This window comes from Borostomias antarcticus (assembly GCF_949987555.1).
Source record: "Borostomias antarcticus genome assembly, chromosome: 3".
NCBI lineage: Eukaryota > Metazoa > Chordata > Actinopteri > Stomiiformes > Stomiidae > Borostomias > Borostomias antarcticus.
The window spans coordinates 27488812-27505200 of record NC_140236.1 but is presented as its reverse complement, the minus strand read 5'-3'; the positions used below and the strand labels follow the sequence as shown (position 1 = coordinate 27505200).

The 16389-nt window shown below is 49.0% G+C and overlaps 1 protein-coding gene across 1 annotated transcript in view; it reads right to left on the bottom strand.

Annotated features, from left to right (window-relative positions):
* tprb (translocated promoter region b, nuclear basket protein) overlaps nt 1-15455 on the bottom strand; it is a gene marked incomplete at its 5' end in the record, with an annotated part of 33726 nt that extends 18271 nt beyond the window's left edge. The window contains 23 exons of the mRNA XM_084435806.1: nt 107-223; nt 328-480; nt 639-805; nt 1565-1739; nt 2716-2856; nt 3281-3415; nt 3579-3890; nt 4084-4226; nt 4463-4626; nt 5113-5339; nt 9112-9219; nt 9317-9514; nt 9744-9850; nt 10017-10157; nt 10552-10639; nt 12698-12778; nt 12868-12960; nt 13782-13946; nt 14038-14141; nt 14241-14337; nt 14421-14494; nt 14595-14699; nt 15305-15455. Coding sequence (XP_084291932.1) covers nt 107-223; nt 328-480; nt 639-805; nt 1565-1739; nt 2716-2856; nt 3281-3415; nt 3579-3890; nt 4084-4226; nt 4463-4626; nt 5113-5339; nt 9112-9219; nt 9317-9514; nt 9744-9850; nt 10017-10157; nt 10552-10639; nt 12698-12778; nt 12868-12960; nt 13782-13946; nt 14038-14141; nt 14241-14337; nt 14421-14494; nt 14595-14699; nt 15305-15455 — 3246 coding nt within the window. The remainder of the gene's footprint in view (nt 1-106; nt 224-327; nt 481-638; nt 806-1564; nt 1740-2715; nt 2857-3280; nt 3416-3578; nt 3891-4083; nt 4227-4462; nt 4627-5112; nt 5340-9111; nt 9220-9316; nt 9515-9743; nt 9851-10016; nt 10158-10551; nt 10640-12697; nt 12779-12867; nt 12961-13781; nt 13947-14037; nt 14142-14240; nt 14338-14420; nt 14495-14594; nt 14700-15304) is intronic.
* Between the last annotated feature and the right edge of the window lie 934 nt (nt 15456-16389).

Below are 16389 nucleotides of genomic sequence, written 5' to 3'. Positions count from 1 at the left end.
AGGTGAGCCGTCACACCGTACCTGGTATATACTTGGACCCCGCCCTGCTGTACGCCCACATACTGACGTGGAGATGAATTAAGTTATTTGATTGGCCTCCGCTCACCTGCTCCTGGCTGTCTAGTATAGCCTGCTGCTCCTGAGCCACAGCCAGCGCCGCCTTCTGCAGCGCCCCCTGGTGGTCAGCCTGGACGCTGCTGAGACTCCTCCTCAGCTCGCTCATCTGGCACGGGGCAAAGCAGGGGACGCGGGCAGAACACACAGCTGAGTCACAACGCGCCCGGTCATGTCAAACACCTCCTCCTGCTCCCCCTCCGCTCCCCCTACCTGCTGCTCCACAGAGGCCAGCGCTCTCCTGTTCTCCTCCTGCACCTCCTGCTTCTCCTTCTCGGCCTCCAGGAGTTTGGCCTCCAGCTGCCTGTTCCGCTCCTCGGCCTCTTTCATCTGGGCCTCGATGGAGGAGCGCACCTGCTCTGTCACCTAGACAGGGAGTGAGGGAGAGGGAGGAAGTGTTTGTGAGGGGCTGTGCAACAATACAATGTCCCTTCCATAAAAAACAGTTAAATATAGTATTTATTAGTTGTAAACAAAAACAACAACAAGGTAGTGCATCAGTAAGGGGTTGCGTTCCTCCTGACCTGCTTCTCCCTGTCCAGGGACTCCTCCAGGCTCTGGGCCATGGCGCGGTACTGCTCCACGCTGGAGGAGGCTGACCTCAGGCGCTCCGCCAGCTCCTCCGCCCGCGTCTCCGCCTGCCTGAGGCGGCCGTGCAGCGCCTCCGCTTCCGGCTCGGACCCCGGGAACCCTGGAGGGGAGGGGCGGGGTGTGAGCGCAGAGGGGGTGTGAGAGAGAAGACGCGAGAACCCTGGGGCGACAGGTTAAAGAAACCGCCGTGGCTTCGCTAGCAGTTAGTGCCGAAAAATCACAGCCCTTCGGGAGTGTAATTAAGCCCTTTTACTAGGTTTTCCATAAAGCATGGTAGCAGCACACGCTTACGCAAGGGTCCAAATTAACTTTTTAGCTCACAGACCAAATGTCTGGTAGATGTAAAATTGTACCCGGCAAACCTTTTTATTACCAGCCAAAAAATAACCTTTATATAAACTTATTTATTTAAAGCCTTTTTGTGTCTCGTAGACATTCAGGGAATTTAATTTGCATAATAGCATGTTATGGTGGTGAATAAAAACAGTGGTCAGAGCAGATTCCTGGTGCCACAGCACAGGTGGTGTTGTAGTCCTATCCCCAACTGAAAATATTGATCTAGTGATTAGTCAACCCATTGCTAAATGACAAACTACTAAGATATCCCATAGGAATGAGCCTATAACCATACCAGCTGGGCAAGCTGACTTTGCTAGCTACCTAACCCTAATGATATTGTCCTGCTCGATTGCTGTGCAACAAATCAACTGACCAGTTGTTAAAACGTATTTCACAACACTGGTTATTCTATCCGGTTGTGCTGGACTGCACATGACTTTCAGGGCACGGGTCTAGCAATGACAGCGTCTGTGTAATGTGTGTCCGTGCAGGTTGCGCGCGTGCGTGTCTGCCCTCTGACCTCTGGGGCCGCCGGCCCCCGTGGAGGGGGAGCCCAGGGCCAGTCGGACGTCTCCGGAGCTCTGCTGCAGCCTGAGGGCGCTGACCTCCAGCTGGGCGGCGCTCAGCAGATCCCTGGTCTTCTGGTGCAGGGCCGCCTGGGCCTCCAGCTGCCTCTTGGTGTCCAGCAGCTGCAGCTGGATGAGCAGACGGACGGAGGGACGAGAGGGAGAGGACAGGTGGACGGGTTAACGGACGAAATAAGGATGAGACAGCGGGATGAGACATCACGGGGTCGGGACTAGGGATGTTAACAGTTAATCCACTATCGATTAATTGCCGATAAGAATTTACTCGAGTAAGATTTGGTGACTCGATTAATTGCTTGTTTTGGGAACATAACTTTTTTAGGGGGGACGAACGTTATCAACGGGAGTTGCGTGAAATGTAATCATGATTTAATGTCTGACTGCACATAAGGACGCCCCGCCACGTAGTGAAGGTTCACGGGGATGCCGGAAAATTTCAACGAGACAGCGGAAGACGACGCAAAAAATAAGTGAGCAAAGCGCAGTCCAGAGCGGGATGTTCTTACTGTATCAATTAATCGACTATCGTTTAAGGTCAACAGTTATTATCGATTAATGAAATTCCTTGAAATTTGCAACCCTAGTCGGGACTGAAAGGCAGATCACAGAGAGGGGTGGAGAGGGGTGGAGAAGGCAGGGAGAGGGGTGGAGAGGGGGTGGAGAGGGCAGGAGAGGGGGGGGAGAGGGGTGGAGAGAGGGCGGGGAGAGGGGTGGAGAAGGCAGGGAGAGGGGTGGAGAGGGGTGGAGAGGGGGTGGAGAGGGCAGGAGAGGGGTGGAGAGGGCGGGGAGAGGGCGGGGAGAGGGCGGGAGAGGGCGGGGAGAGGGCGGGAGAGGGCGGGGAGAGGGCGGGAGAGGGCGGGGAGAGGGCGGGGAGAGGGCGGGAGAGGGCGGGAGAGGGCGGGGAGAGGGCGGGGAGAGGGCGGGAGAGGGCGTGGAGAGGGCAGGGAGAGGGCAGGGAGAGGGCAGGGAGAGGGCAGGGAGAGGGCAGGGAGAGGGGTGGGAGAGGGGTGGGAGAGGGGTGGGAGAGGGGTGGGAGAGGGGTGGGGAGGGTTGTAACGGGGGGGGCGATGGTGGCAGCTCTTACGTCCAGGTTTCTGCTCACGCTGTGGCGTTGCTCCACCTCGTTCTCCAGCCTCTTCTGCAGCTGGGAGATCTCCCTCTCCTGCTTTTCTATCTGGCCGTTCAGCCGCTGCCTGGTGTCGGTTTCTGAGCGCTCCAGGGTCGCCTGGAGACCAACACACGTTAGTGAGTTAGTGAGTGTGTGTGTGTGGGTGTGAGTGTGGGCGTTCAGCCGCTGCCTGGTGTCGGTTTCTGAGCGCTCCAGGGTCGCCTGGAGACCAACACACGTTACATGAACAGGACCTGATGGAGAACGAGCGCGGATTCGCAATAGCTGCGACCACGCCTGCAGCCAGGCGCATTTACAGAACCTCAAACAGTGTTACACTCTTAGACACCATGTTATGATAGTAGCCTATGATACACAAGGATATAATGGTCAGGTCAAGTTTATTTGATAGAGCACATTTCATGCAAGACTCTATGTGCTTCAAGAATAAAAAGACATTATTAACACAACTGAGTGAGATTTTTGTAGAGACAGTTGTGCCAGTGTGTGCGCGCGTGTGTGTGTGTGTGCGCGTGTGTACCTGTATGGCCTGCAGGTTGGTGAGAAGCAGACTTTGGCTGCGCTGCTGGGAGTGGACGGCCTCTTTCTCCTGGGTCAGTCTGGACTCCACAAGCTTCAGCATGTCTCGCTCCTTACGGAGGTTCTCAGCACGGCCCTGAGGGAGATGAGGACACACACACGCACACACACACGCACGCACACACAAACATGCACACGCACACACACAGCAATTTCAACACCCATTACTTTGCATTAATCTTTCAGAGAACCGTAAAACACACACACACACACACACACACACACACACACACACACACCTCGGCCATGGTGAGCTTCTCCTGGGCGGCCCTCAGGTCCTGCGTCATGGTGTGGATGGTCTGCTCGCTCTTCTGGCCGGCCGCCGCCATCTTCTGCCCCTTCTCCCTGAGCGAGGCAATCTCCCGCCGGTATCCCTCCACGTTGTCCTGCAGCATCTCGTACCGTTTGGAGGCGAACTCCAGCTGGGTGGAGACCTTGGCGTTCTGGGAGCGGAGGTCGGACGCCTGCTCCTGGAGCTTCTCGTTCTGCTCGCTCAGGGCCTTGTCGCTCTCCGCCCGCTCCTTCTTGTGTGAGGAGAAAACTTCCTGCAACTGAACGCAGGGAAACACAAACACACAGAGCCGCACCGGAATGATATTTCTGACACAGTGGATCCCGTAGTGGCAGCACACTGCCCTCTAGTGGCAGTAAGACATAATGACTAGTTGCAGCACACTGCCCTCTAGTGGCGGACGGCGTGTAAGACATTGTGACAGCGCATGCTCGGGATCGCGGGGGGCTCACCTGGCGCAGGGCCGCCTTGACCTCGGCCGCTTCGGTCGACTCGACCGGCAGGGCCAGCCCGGTGGGAGTGGCCGCGGTGGGAGTGGCGGCCGGGGAACGGCGAGGGGTGGAGGTCAGGGAGAACTCCTCTGGGACCGCAGGACCTGGCAAAGGTCAAAGTTCACGCAAACAAGAGTCGAATGGTATTTATTGGACAATATGGAGGTCCTCCTTGCAGTGAACGGTCTTTTGATTCTGATCTAACAGTGGTTCAGATGAATGTTTGTACAGAGAGAGAGGGAGGGAGAGAGAGAGAGGGAGAGAGAGAGAGAGAGAAAGGGAGAGAGAGGGAGTGAGAGAGGGAGGGAGAGAGAGAGGGAGTGAGAGAGAGCTTGCCCACCTTGCTGAGGGAAGCTGACCCCGGTGGCCTTGGCCAGGATCATGCGGTACATGTCCCTCTGCCGGACGATGGACTCGGCCAGCTGCATCTGGACGCTGCGCTGCTCCCGCAGGGCCTCCAGCTCCGCCTGGGCCTTCTCCAGACTCCGCTCCAGCTCGCCACACCTGGGACAGGGGGAACCACACGGGTGAGTCCACTGGGACAGGGGGGGACGCACGGGTGAGTCCACTGGGACAGGGGGGGACGCACGGGTGAGTCCACTGGGACAGGGGGGGACCACACGGGTGAGTCCACTGGGACAGGGGGGGACGCACGGGTGAGTCCACTGGGACAGGGGGGGACCACACGGGTGAGTCCACTGGGACAGGGGGGGACCACACGGGTGAGTCCGCTGCACATCCCACTGTCCGTTAGCGCCCAACTTTCTTTTCTTTTCTCTTTATTATTAGTGTGTGTGTATCGGTAGTTTTAGAAAATTTTCAGCACATTTTACACTACCGCGATAATACTGATAACCGTGATAATTTTGGTCACTATAATCGTGATATGAAATGTTCACCGTTACATCTCTAAGGAGGGCTGTGGAAAAGTGAGTGTGTAACACATTTGATCACACACACACATAGCCCCCTACACACACACGCACTCACTTGGTGCCGGTGGTCTCGGTCTCCTCCCTCTCCTGCGCATCGCTGAGCTCCCTCAGGGCCACCAGGAGGCGCTGGTTCTGCTGCTGCAGCTCCTCCACGCCCCGGAACGTCACCAGGTGCTGGCTGATGACGTCCGACGTGCTGCTGATGTCGGCCGAGCTCATCTCCTCGTCGTGTAACACGTGGTTGCCGCGCGCCTCCTCCAGCTCCATCAGCAGCACGCGCACCTGCCGTGGAGGAGGTGAGGTGGTGAAGAGGAGGAGGCGTGGAGGTGAGGACGAGGTGGGGAGGAAGTGAGGAGGCGTGGAGGTGGTGAGGAGGAGGCGTGGAGGTGAGGAGGAGGTGAGAAGGAGGTAAGGAGGAGGCATGGAGATGAGGAGGTGAGGAGGAGGTGGGGAGGTGAGGACGAGGTGATCAGGTGGGGAGGAGGTGGGGAGGAGTTGTGGAGGTGAGGACGAGGTGATCAGGTGGGGAGGAGGTGGGGAGGAGGCGTGGAGGAGGTGAGGAGGAGGTGATGAGGTGGGGAGGAGATGGGGAGGAGGCGAGGTGGTGTGGAGGAGGGGAGGTGGGGAGGAGGCGTGGAGGAGGGGAACTGCGTTAGAGACGGCCAGAGATGTCGCGGGGAGTGTATCGGGTGAAAACCCAATGTAAAATGTCTCGGTCCCATATAGGCTCAGAAATGTTTCATCACCAAAACAGAAAGAAGAGGGCAACCTGATTACAGTATTCCCAAGATGTTTGGGCTAAGATTCGCACAAACAAAAAACGGAAAACAGAACTTAAAGGATTAACATGGTGATTTTCACTTTTTTTTAGTTTGAACGTGCTATTTGCACAATAGGACATTGAAGAAACACAATAAAAACATTAAATATATCCGTTTTGTCGTTTTTGAGAAACTGGAAGCGTAACATTTTCAGTCCAATTTGACTCGGGGTAAAAATACTCCGAATTCGTGACGTTTTTCCCATTCTTGGCGTCACCCTAAAGTTTGAAAATCCCGCCTCCACTCCCCTGCACCGCCTCCAACAGAAACCTGTCTGGCTCGCGAACCTGCTGTCTGCGCCGTTTCACCATCTATCCAACAGGGTAAGGCAGCTCTGAACCCTTTCTCATCTTGAGAATAATTGAATAGTTGCAGTCTCTTAATTTTATATAATTTGTACGTTTTATAGGCCTAATTGTATTTGTGGTTGTCATACATATTGGGAAGTTTTCACCATGATCTCCGTGTCTGAGTAGCCAACCTAGCTACTGTTAGATATCTACAGTCTATCTTTATATAAACGAACCATAACGTTAGCTGTAATTGGCAACAGTTTTTAAAAAGCTGTCTGATCCAGCTAGCTATTTGTCTTTATCCAGCATGTTGACGTTAGCTAGCCTAATGTTTGGAATGTCAGCTAGCTGTGTTAATTATCCTAGCATGCTAACGTTAGCTCTCAATGCATTTGCTTTTGGTAACGTTAGCCCTCCAGTGCAATGGCAGAAACACAGCGCACCATACTGTACTCTTCCCTGGCATAAACACAGTGCACCATACTGTACTCTTCCCTGGCAGAAACACAGCGCACCATACTGTACTCTTCCCTGGCATAAACACAGTGCACCATACTGTACTCTTCCCTGGCAGAAACACAGCGCACCATACTGTACTCTTCCCTGGCATAAACACAGTGCACCATACTGTACTCTTCCCTGGCATAAACACAGTGCACCATACTGTACTCTTCCCTGGCATAAAATCTACTTGCACCAGGTGCAAACTGTGCTGTAAGGTTTCCGAAGCGATAGCCTACCATAACTGTTGTGAGCGTGCTTTGTTGTATAGGCCAATAGTTATCCAAGTCAAAGTTGGATATAAGTCAGTTTGTCTCCACAAGAATCTCCCGATTATCTCTCGATCAAACTTAATTCGATATAATGTAGACTTACTGATAAATAGCCTATTGTTGTAATTTATGCTGTTTTGCATATGCAAAATAACGATGCTATTACTAATCGCTTTTATAATTTGCCCCCTTTTCTTGTAGCCAGATCACTACATTTCCAATCCTGGGACTTGAGGTCCAGGTCCCGCGCTTCAGGGCTCTGGGGGTGTGCAGGTCCTGGAGGACAGGTTGCAGCCAATGTCACCTAATGATATTATAAATGTTACAACACCGCCCTGTTTTATGAGAAAGTAGCCTATGTCTTAATTTAATGTCATGTTGTATGCGCAACAATTACCTCGGAAAATAAAGACGTAGTCCTACCCGTGCGGGTTTTTGTCATTTATTTATTCTCACATTGAGATCTTAACTTGATCAAACACACCTGCTGTGTACTGAATCGTTTGTCCTAAGGTCTTGTATTGCAGCGTTGTGATGCGCATATAGAGGCTACTGTGCTAAAATTATGACTACATTTCAGGGTGGGTGGAGGTGAAGATGTTAAGTCAAGTTATGTTCCTTTCATAATTTACAACTCCAAATAATTGTAATTCTGCAAAACATTCTGAAAGTTGTGTAAGGCTTATCATCACTGTGGCATCTGCTCCACATAATGTTGATCATCCCAGCACCTCGATCCGACCCAACTTCAGGAAGCATTGCGCATTTTGGGATTAAACAGCTCCAGTAGCGATATTCTATTATAACCAGAGGGCATTACAATAACATTCAAAACTAGATCTATTGACTGCATGACCTGTTAGTCTCCAGACTCCGGAGTAGGCTATACCCCTTGACCGCTGCGCTCACGGAGTCTTGGTGCACGGCCCTCTGTCTCCAAACTCATCGATTATGTTGAATCGCTGCGCTACGCATGCAGTCTGCCACATATTAGTAGGATCAGTAGGCTAGCCTATATGTAGGCTACATCCCCAGCCCCTTTCTGCAAAATGTATTGTGTTGCCTTTGTATGTGAAATGAGCTATAATGATTTAATTGATCTGACCAATAATCAGTTATTGCAGTGGTATTCCGCTCGATTCCTTTATATCACCACAACTGACAGATGTTGAACCCAGAACAGTAACGTTTCAGTGTTCAACTGGCTTTGTTGGACACCTACTAAGATAAATAACGTTAGACTGGTGAACAATGCGGATGTTATGTCGGTTTCACAGCGCAAATGATCTGTCTTCTGGCAAGACCCACAATTGCAATTATTTGACTAAATAGGTACTGTTCGTAGCTGGCTGAAAGCTATCACGTTAGTCCAATAGCCCAAGGCTTGCGTGGCCGGCTGCAGGGTGCTTTTTCCTCTGTGTCGTGGGGGAGACGTGTCGTCGTTATACTTTTATCGTACTTTTCCCAAATAGGCCTAATGCAAATTCGAGGATACGGCCTGTTAGGTAGCGTGTATCTTTATAATGTTTGGGGGTTAATATAATATTAAGGACTTTGTAAATGCCCCTGGTAAGCAGCTAGAAAAATGGCTATTGATCTGGCTGTTGTGCGATCTAGCTCTTGTTGTCTAGCTCGGAGCGGTGGTAGCTATGGTAACGGGGCACACGCCTGTCAATCAGAATGATTCCAGTTGGTCATTTGCTCAGAGAACTGTCAATCAGTTGTTAATAATCACGCCCAGTTTTGAGTGAGTGAACTTTTTGAGTGGCAGATTCAGACCTCTAAAAACATGTTTTAAAAGAATTTGTATGGATGAATTCTGAAATAGTTAAACACATGTGTTTTGTTGTTGCCTAAAGATACCTGGAAAGTGTTATATTGAACCACCATGTTAATCCTTTAAGACTTGAAAACCATGCCAAAAAAAGAAAAACAATTGCAAAAAAAATATTGAGGGTAATGTGGGGACAGGGGGTGAGGCTAGGTTAAAGGTTTAAGTCCCAATGATTGTCACACACCTGTGTGTGAAATTTGTTCTCTGCACTTGACCCAGCGGTGAGCAGCAGCGGTGAGCAGCAGCGGTGCCGCGCTCGGGAATCATTTGGTGATGTAGCCCGCCCCCCCCCCCCCCCAACCCTTGGTGTGCTGGACTGTGCCGTTTACTGACCTGCTGGGCCATGTCCACCAGCTGCTGCTCAGACCTCTGGTTGTCCCTCTCCAGCACTGAGGTGCGCTTGTTGGCCTCGTCCGCCTCTTTCTGCAGACGCTGCACCTCCTGAAACACACACAGACACACACGCCGCCTTCTCAATTCTCACATTCAACAAATGAGGAAAACTCCAAAGGTGAAGCGAAGGCTTGGTGAACCTCACCATGACGGCCTGCTCCAGCTTGGCCGACAGGCTGGCCACGGACTTCTGCATGCGCTCGTGCTCGTCCCTCTGGCGTTTGAGGATGGGCCCCTTGGCCTCCACCTCCTGCACAATGTCATCCAGGTACTTATTCACCCGCTTGCTCTCCAGGCGCTCGAGCTGCAGCTGCTCTTGGGACTCCACGTACGCCGAGTATATCTGGGGAGGAGAGAAGGGACGCTTGGTCACGATTGAATGGATACATTTCAACGCGGGCAAAATGGCTGCTCTTTCCAATTTCAGCTAACCGGAATAGTTGTGTGTGTCGTGTCTTTGGTTAGAAACGTTGATTCCAAAAGTGAACAAACGCTACTGATGCGCCACGCGGCATTAGAAAAAGGCGTTGCCTCCGTCACCGTTGCGATGCCGATGTGGTCGCTGTGGTTACCTCGGTCAGTTTCATGCCGGGTTTGACTATCTTGGCCACGGCAGCGGCTGTCGGGGACATGGTGATCATCTGCTCCTCTGTGAGGACTGAGGCCGCGCCGGCAGGGCCTGGAGATACACAACCACCTCCATTTTACTCTTATAACCTCATCCAGAAAGCAACAAAGCATAAATCAATATGATACAAAGCAATTGTTAGTTCCCATCGCCCCTCGGGTGTTCACAAAAACTAGTCACCAGCCGACAGAGGGGAGTTTGGGAAGTCAGGCCTCACCTCTGAGTTTGGAGTCGGAGAGCAACTCGTTGGCGTTGTCCAGCTCTTTCTCCAAACTCTGGATCTTCTCCTTCAGCTCAGCCCCCACCATGTCCTGGGCTCTCTCCATCTCCTGAAGCCTCACCTCCAGAGCCTGGTTAGCTGGAAGGGGTGGGGTTAAAGGTTAAAGTCCCAATGATTGTCACACACCCAAGGGTGTGAAATTTGTTCTCCGCATTTGACCCATTCCCCTGGGGGAGCTGTGAGCAGCAGTGGTGCCGCGCTCAGGAATCATTTGGTGATGTAGCCCCCTATTTCCAACCCTTGATGCTGAGTGCCAAGCAGGGAGGCAATGGGTTTGGCAATTTATAGTCTTTGGTATGACTCGACCGGGGATCGAACTCCCGACCTCCCAGTCTAAGGGCGGACACTCGAACCACAAGGCCACTGAGCTGGTGTGGGTGGAGTCAATTGTATGATACTTTGAAAGGAGTGCACTACTGCATAAGTTGAAGATCTCTCTAAATGATTGTTGTCAGATAATGTAGTCTCTCACCCTCTCCAGCGTCCTTCAGCAGCTTGTGAAGTTCCTCTACAGCCCCACTCAGCTCCTCGCTCTTGGCCTCCGAGTCTGCAGCCGCTCCCTGTGTGCATAAACTTATGAGTCAAGTCTTGGCCAGAGTCTGAAGGGGTCGATACTAGGGATGCACGATATATCGGCAATCATATCGGTATTGGCCGATGTTAGTCTTTTTTTTTTTTTAAATATATATATCGATATCGGTCCGATGTGCAAAACTGGGCCGATGTGAAGAGCCGATAATTATTTCAGTCTAGCTGCTGTTGTGTGTGTTGTTTTTGAGAGGAAACAATGCGGTAAAATATGATTTATTGGCTTCTCCGAATATTTTGGACATAGAGACAGTGTTTCCATGTGTTTTTCAGTATGTATAACATTTGATTATCATACAAACTTGTTTTTATACAGAACATATCGACATCGGTAAGTATCGGTTATCGGCCATGACATCAATGTTAATATCCCTTATCGGTATCGGCTAGGGATGTTAATAGTTAATCGACTATCGATTAATTGCCGATAAGAATTTACTCGAGAAAGATTTGGTTACTCAATGAATTGTTTGTTAATGGAACATAATTTTTTGGGGGTGAACGAACGTTATCAACAGGAGTTGCGTGAAATGTAATCATGATTTAAGGTCTGACTGCCCATAAGGGAGCCCCACCATGTTGTGAAGGCTAATTGGGATTAGCGCTGCACGATATTGACAACATACATTGCAGCAATATACTTTTTTGTGATATATATTGCGATATGTAAAACAAGGCGTGGGAGCCCCCGATCAATTCTCGTCATCTTCTCTAATATTGCTAATTGCTACCTGTGCTGTCACCAGGCTTGATGTTACATTAGCCTTTCGGTAGCTGAAGTAATGCCAAATGTCAGACGTTGACTTCTTTTAACCACTAAATCATCCCCTTTCTCTGTCATTTTCATTTTATTCGACTTGTGCTCGCCTTCCAGCGGGGTGGGGCAGGGCTGCTGTGCATCATTTAAAAACTCAACTAAAACTAACTAAAATTGTGATTGGTCTGAATCATTCATGTTGTCAGACAGACTATCATATAGTGTTGTCACGATACCAAAATCACAACTTCGATACGATACCTGCTAAAAAATATCTCGATACCGATACTGAAACGATACCACAGCACAAACCTAAAACATCAGGAAAAGTAGGCTAATGGAATAATACAATGTCAGGTGTAGCCTACTGATCTCCGTGTAGTCTGTCTGCTGAGGTGGAGCAGGAATGTGAACTGTTTAAACTAAATAAATTACATATATTTAATTGTATTATTGTATTCATTAAATTAATGTAAAATAAAATAATAAGTTTGGGAGGCTACAATTATAAGCTGAAAGTGTCTGCTCTACTCCACTAGTCTGACACTCAGATTGAATTGTTATTCAGATTCAGGGGCGGGAGCCAGGCTACTGATCCCTCTCCTTCACTCTGTCCACGCGCAGCAGAGTGGGTCGCAGCCTCGCAGCACAAAGCGCATTTTGAGCAGGATGCTGCTGACCAAAGTCCAGCCCAATCTCTCTTAAATTCACGGTTTCGCAGCATTGGAAAAAGTAGGCCCATCTGTATTTCATTTTGTTAGGATATTCTATTCGATTTGAATATGTTCTGCTATTCCATCTGTCATTCTTTTATGCATTATAATAGTCAAAACGCAATTTCCAAAGATCAGAGTAGAGAGAGAGCCAGTTGGTATCGATAGTGCAGAAAGTATCAATACTGCGGAAAATTAGTAGACTATTGAATTTTGAATTATCTGAGTTTGACTACATAGCAGGAGAAAAATTACAGGCTCAGCGATGTGACTATTGCGCAAGCACACATCGCAATGGCGATGCGTAAACGATATATCGCACAGCCCTAATTGGGATGCCGGGAAATTTCAACGACATGGCGGAAGATGACAAAAAAATGAAGCGAGCAAAGCGCAGTCCGTCGTGGGACGTTCTTATCAATTAATCGATTTGTTAAGGTTAACAGTTCTCGATTAATTAAATTCCTTGAAATTTGCAACCCTAGTATCGGCCAAAATGTTTACATCGGTGCATCACTAGTCGATACACTTGTGTATATTTCAAGGCTAGCACTACATACCTTGTACAGATTGGAGAGTTTAATGTTTGCATTTAGCTCATTCCTGAACTTTTCTTCCATGCTGATCTGCTGCTCCTTGGCCTGAGGACAAAAAACACTGTTCAACCACTGATCTTACAGAACCGGCAAATGGCAACTTCAGGCTCGCCTTCAAATGGTGGCATCACTACCTCTTTCAGTTGGTTGATCATGTCTTCAGCCCGCTTCTGCAGACTTTCATTCAAAGTCTTGAAACTGGACACTTGATCTTGGACTCTGTTCAACTACATAAAAAAGTGAGATCTTAGGATTGTTGGTACATATCAGTAGTGATGGGACATACGACACCGAAGCTTCGGGGCTTCGGTCCTCAATGTGAAGCGCACTGTGCCGAAACAATGTGCCGGAGCTTGTGTCGAAAAACGATGACCACGTGATTGATGACGTCTGAAGCTTGGTGCTGCTTCAAACGTCATTGATGTACCGGAAAAGCTTTCAAAGCTTTGAAAGTTTTGGCGCAACCTCTGACAGCGTGGCACCAAGTGTGCATATTCACATTACATTATATATTTATTGCAACACTTTCAGTGAACACGGTTCTCACAAGATCACAATGAACATACGTAGTGTGCAGTAGTCTACTAGGCTACAGTTGCAATGGCTGCTATGATTTCTGCAAACCACCAGGTGTCACTGTGCTCTCCGTTTTCAATGCATCGGAGCTTCGGCTCTTTTCCCGACACAATCAGGAAGAAGCCCCAAAGATTCATAAAGCATCGTCCACCCATCCCTACATATCAGGTAATTTGGGTCTGAACAAACTTTGACTGGGTCGCCTGAGTGAGGGTGCACGATGCTGAAAGACCATGGAACATCACTGATGGTGGTGAGCAGGCTTGTGAGACAGACATACCTGGTCCCTCAAGCTTCCCTTTTACACTGCATTGCAGTCGTTTAGCAGACACTTTTATCCAAAGCGACTTACAATAATTGCATTTAACATCGTCAGTCGGTGTACCACTATTCTCTAGGACTCACAAGTGTCTCCTTTCTAAACAAGTCACTAAGAGCGTGATCTAGTACTAAAGTCAAAGTGCTTCCATACCTCATCCTCTTTATTGTCAAGTCTGCATTTGAGCTCCAGGATGTCATTGCCTTTCTGGCGAGACAACACCAGCAGTTCGTCACTCTTAGCCTTCAGCTCTTCATTCAGCCAGGCCGTCTGGCTCTTGAGAAGGTCCTTCTCCTGCTCCATACGCTTCTCCCTGTACTGTAGGGCCATGGGCAGGGGAAGAGAGCATTACAAATCTCATGTGTCACATGCAAGAGATATTCTAAAGAGTCGGTCCAGAGTGATTCACCTTGATGTTGACTTCTGAGGATTCAAGCTCATCCAGTTTGATCTGCAGCCCCATCTTGGAAGCATTGACTTCCATCAGTTTGTCATTGGTGCGCCTTAGGTCCTCTGATTTGAAACCCCCCCCAAATATAAGTGTTAGTACAGCACGTCTTCATCTAGAACATCTTTAGCATAGATGTGTTTCTCATGGAATGGTCCCCATACCACTCAAGTGCTCCACTTCTCTGGATCTCCTCTCCAGTGTGCGCACAAGCTCACACTTCTCTGCCTCCAGTTCATCTCTGGCTTTTGATAGCAGAGCCTAGAATAAAAACATATTTCAGTAATCAGGAACATCAGAAATTGAAACATAATATAAGACGAGATGATTCAAGTATGCCTGACCTGTTCAGATGACAGCCTTTCTTGGGCAATTTCATATTGCTTGTTCTTTTCACGGACACTCTTTAGTTCTTCGTCTATTGAAATTGGGGATATTTCCACAAAATGTAAATAAGTTTGCATCGGGGTCATTGCTTGAAAGGGTAAATGACGAAGTAGTAGCCTAATTCATCTTACCAAGCTTGGAGAACTCTTCTTTTAATTTCTGATGTTCATGCGTCTGGGACACCAACTCTTCTTGACTTTGCTCAAGCCGTTTTGCTTTCTCAAAGAACTGTTGTTCTGCAATAAGATGACAAAATACTGAGTAGCACAATGGCAACACAAATAGATAGGGCTAAGTTATACTGACAAAAATGTTTTATCGTGTTAGCCAACACGTTGCCGTTCGTGAATGTCTTCAGTTTGGCAAGCTGGTCACCTAACAAATTAGCTCCAACGTTAGCCGTTAGCCAACATGTGAAAAATGATGAAATATTGCAACGTGAAAGTTAGCCCACTAGCTAGTCTAACGTTAACTGGCTGACGTTAGAAGCTAAGACAAACTCAATTTCAGTGATAATGTTTAGGTGGATAACTAATAAACTGGCGGTAGCTCGCTAGCTAAATCAAGTGTTCCGCAAGTAGTGCTAGTTGTCTAGCCAGAGCCAAATGACCAACGTAAGCTAACGTGAAAATTGCTGAAACATTGCAACATGAACGTTAAATAAATAGTCTAGCTGACTGACTGACGTTACAAGCTTCGACAATCCAATTTCATTGATCCATCATGTTTAGGTGGCTAGCTAACTATAAACTGGTGGTTATCTATAGACACCAGCTAGGCTAGCTAACGTTGGTTCTAGCCATGCCAAACTATTAAATACAGTAACGTTATCGATTCTTACCGCTATCGACTCTAGATTGCTCCTGCTGCGCTTTTAGGGAGTCTAGCTCGTATTGCTGATCAGAGAAAAACTTCTCGAGTTTATTTTGAACAGCTTTTGTGAGTTTAGTTATTTCTGAACGCTCCAACACTTGCAGCAGCAGAGCCGCCATTTTTCCCTCCCTCCGCTAAGCACTTCTGAGCACGCGCAAATAGCTTTGATACATCGTGTTGCATGGCGGTCAATGTAGTTCTGTGGTGAAGGAACGGCGTGGTATGGTGGTGCAGGGAGTTCGCAAGGCGGAGGAGGAAAGCCATGAAAAAGCAGGGCAGCTGGACGAGGTGGGATTCAGATTCAGATTCAGAGTTTATTCGTCACATACATAATACAACGTAGTGAAATGTAACAGTCGGCTCCATAGTAAATATACAGTACACACACAACAAATCTGACACAACAGCATGAGCAATAAAAGACAGAAACAATATACATTCATGATGTCAGAGGGTTATTTCAGTTAAAAATAAATATAAAGTGCTGTTACTCAGAGAACAAAAAGTGCTTGGTCAGCGCCATTTAGGTACCGGATGGCCTGAGGGAAGAAACTCTCTCCATTTTAGCCATCAGTGAACGGTACCTCTTCCCTGAGCTGAGCAGAGACCAGTCCACTGCTTGGGTGACTTGAGTCTCTCAGGATTCTGCTGGTCTTGGTCTTGCACCGCTTGGCATAGATGTCGTCGAGATTAGGGAGTAGCCCCTTAAGGTGGGCATACAAGAGAGGGCTCTAACCTGGCAGGACATCTGGAGCATGGAAGGATACTGGATCAAGTCCCTGTTGTGTTCTGTATACGAAGGCCTGCCTACTCCATCAAACCTCAAGACATGGGGGTTGGCAGAGAGCCCCAGTTACACGCTCTGCAGAAGGTCAGACAGTCCCGAGCATGTCCTCTCCTCATGTCAGTCAAGCTTGACAGATGGGAAATTTTGGTGGCGTCACGACCGGATCCTGGCACAGTTGGCAGATGGCGTGGGGCGGGCAAGGAGAAAGGCAAAACAACTTTCTAACTTTCATCCACTTTGTCAGGTCAGGAGAGAGTGCAACAGCA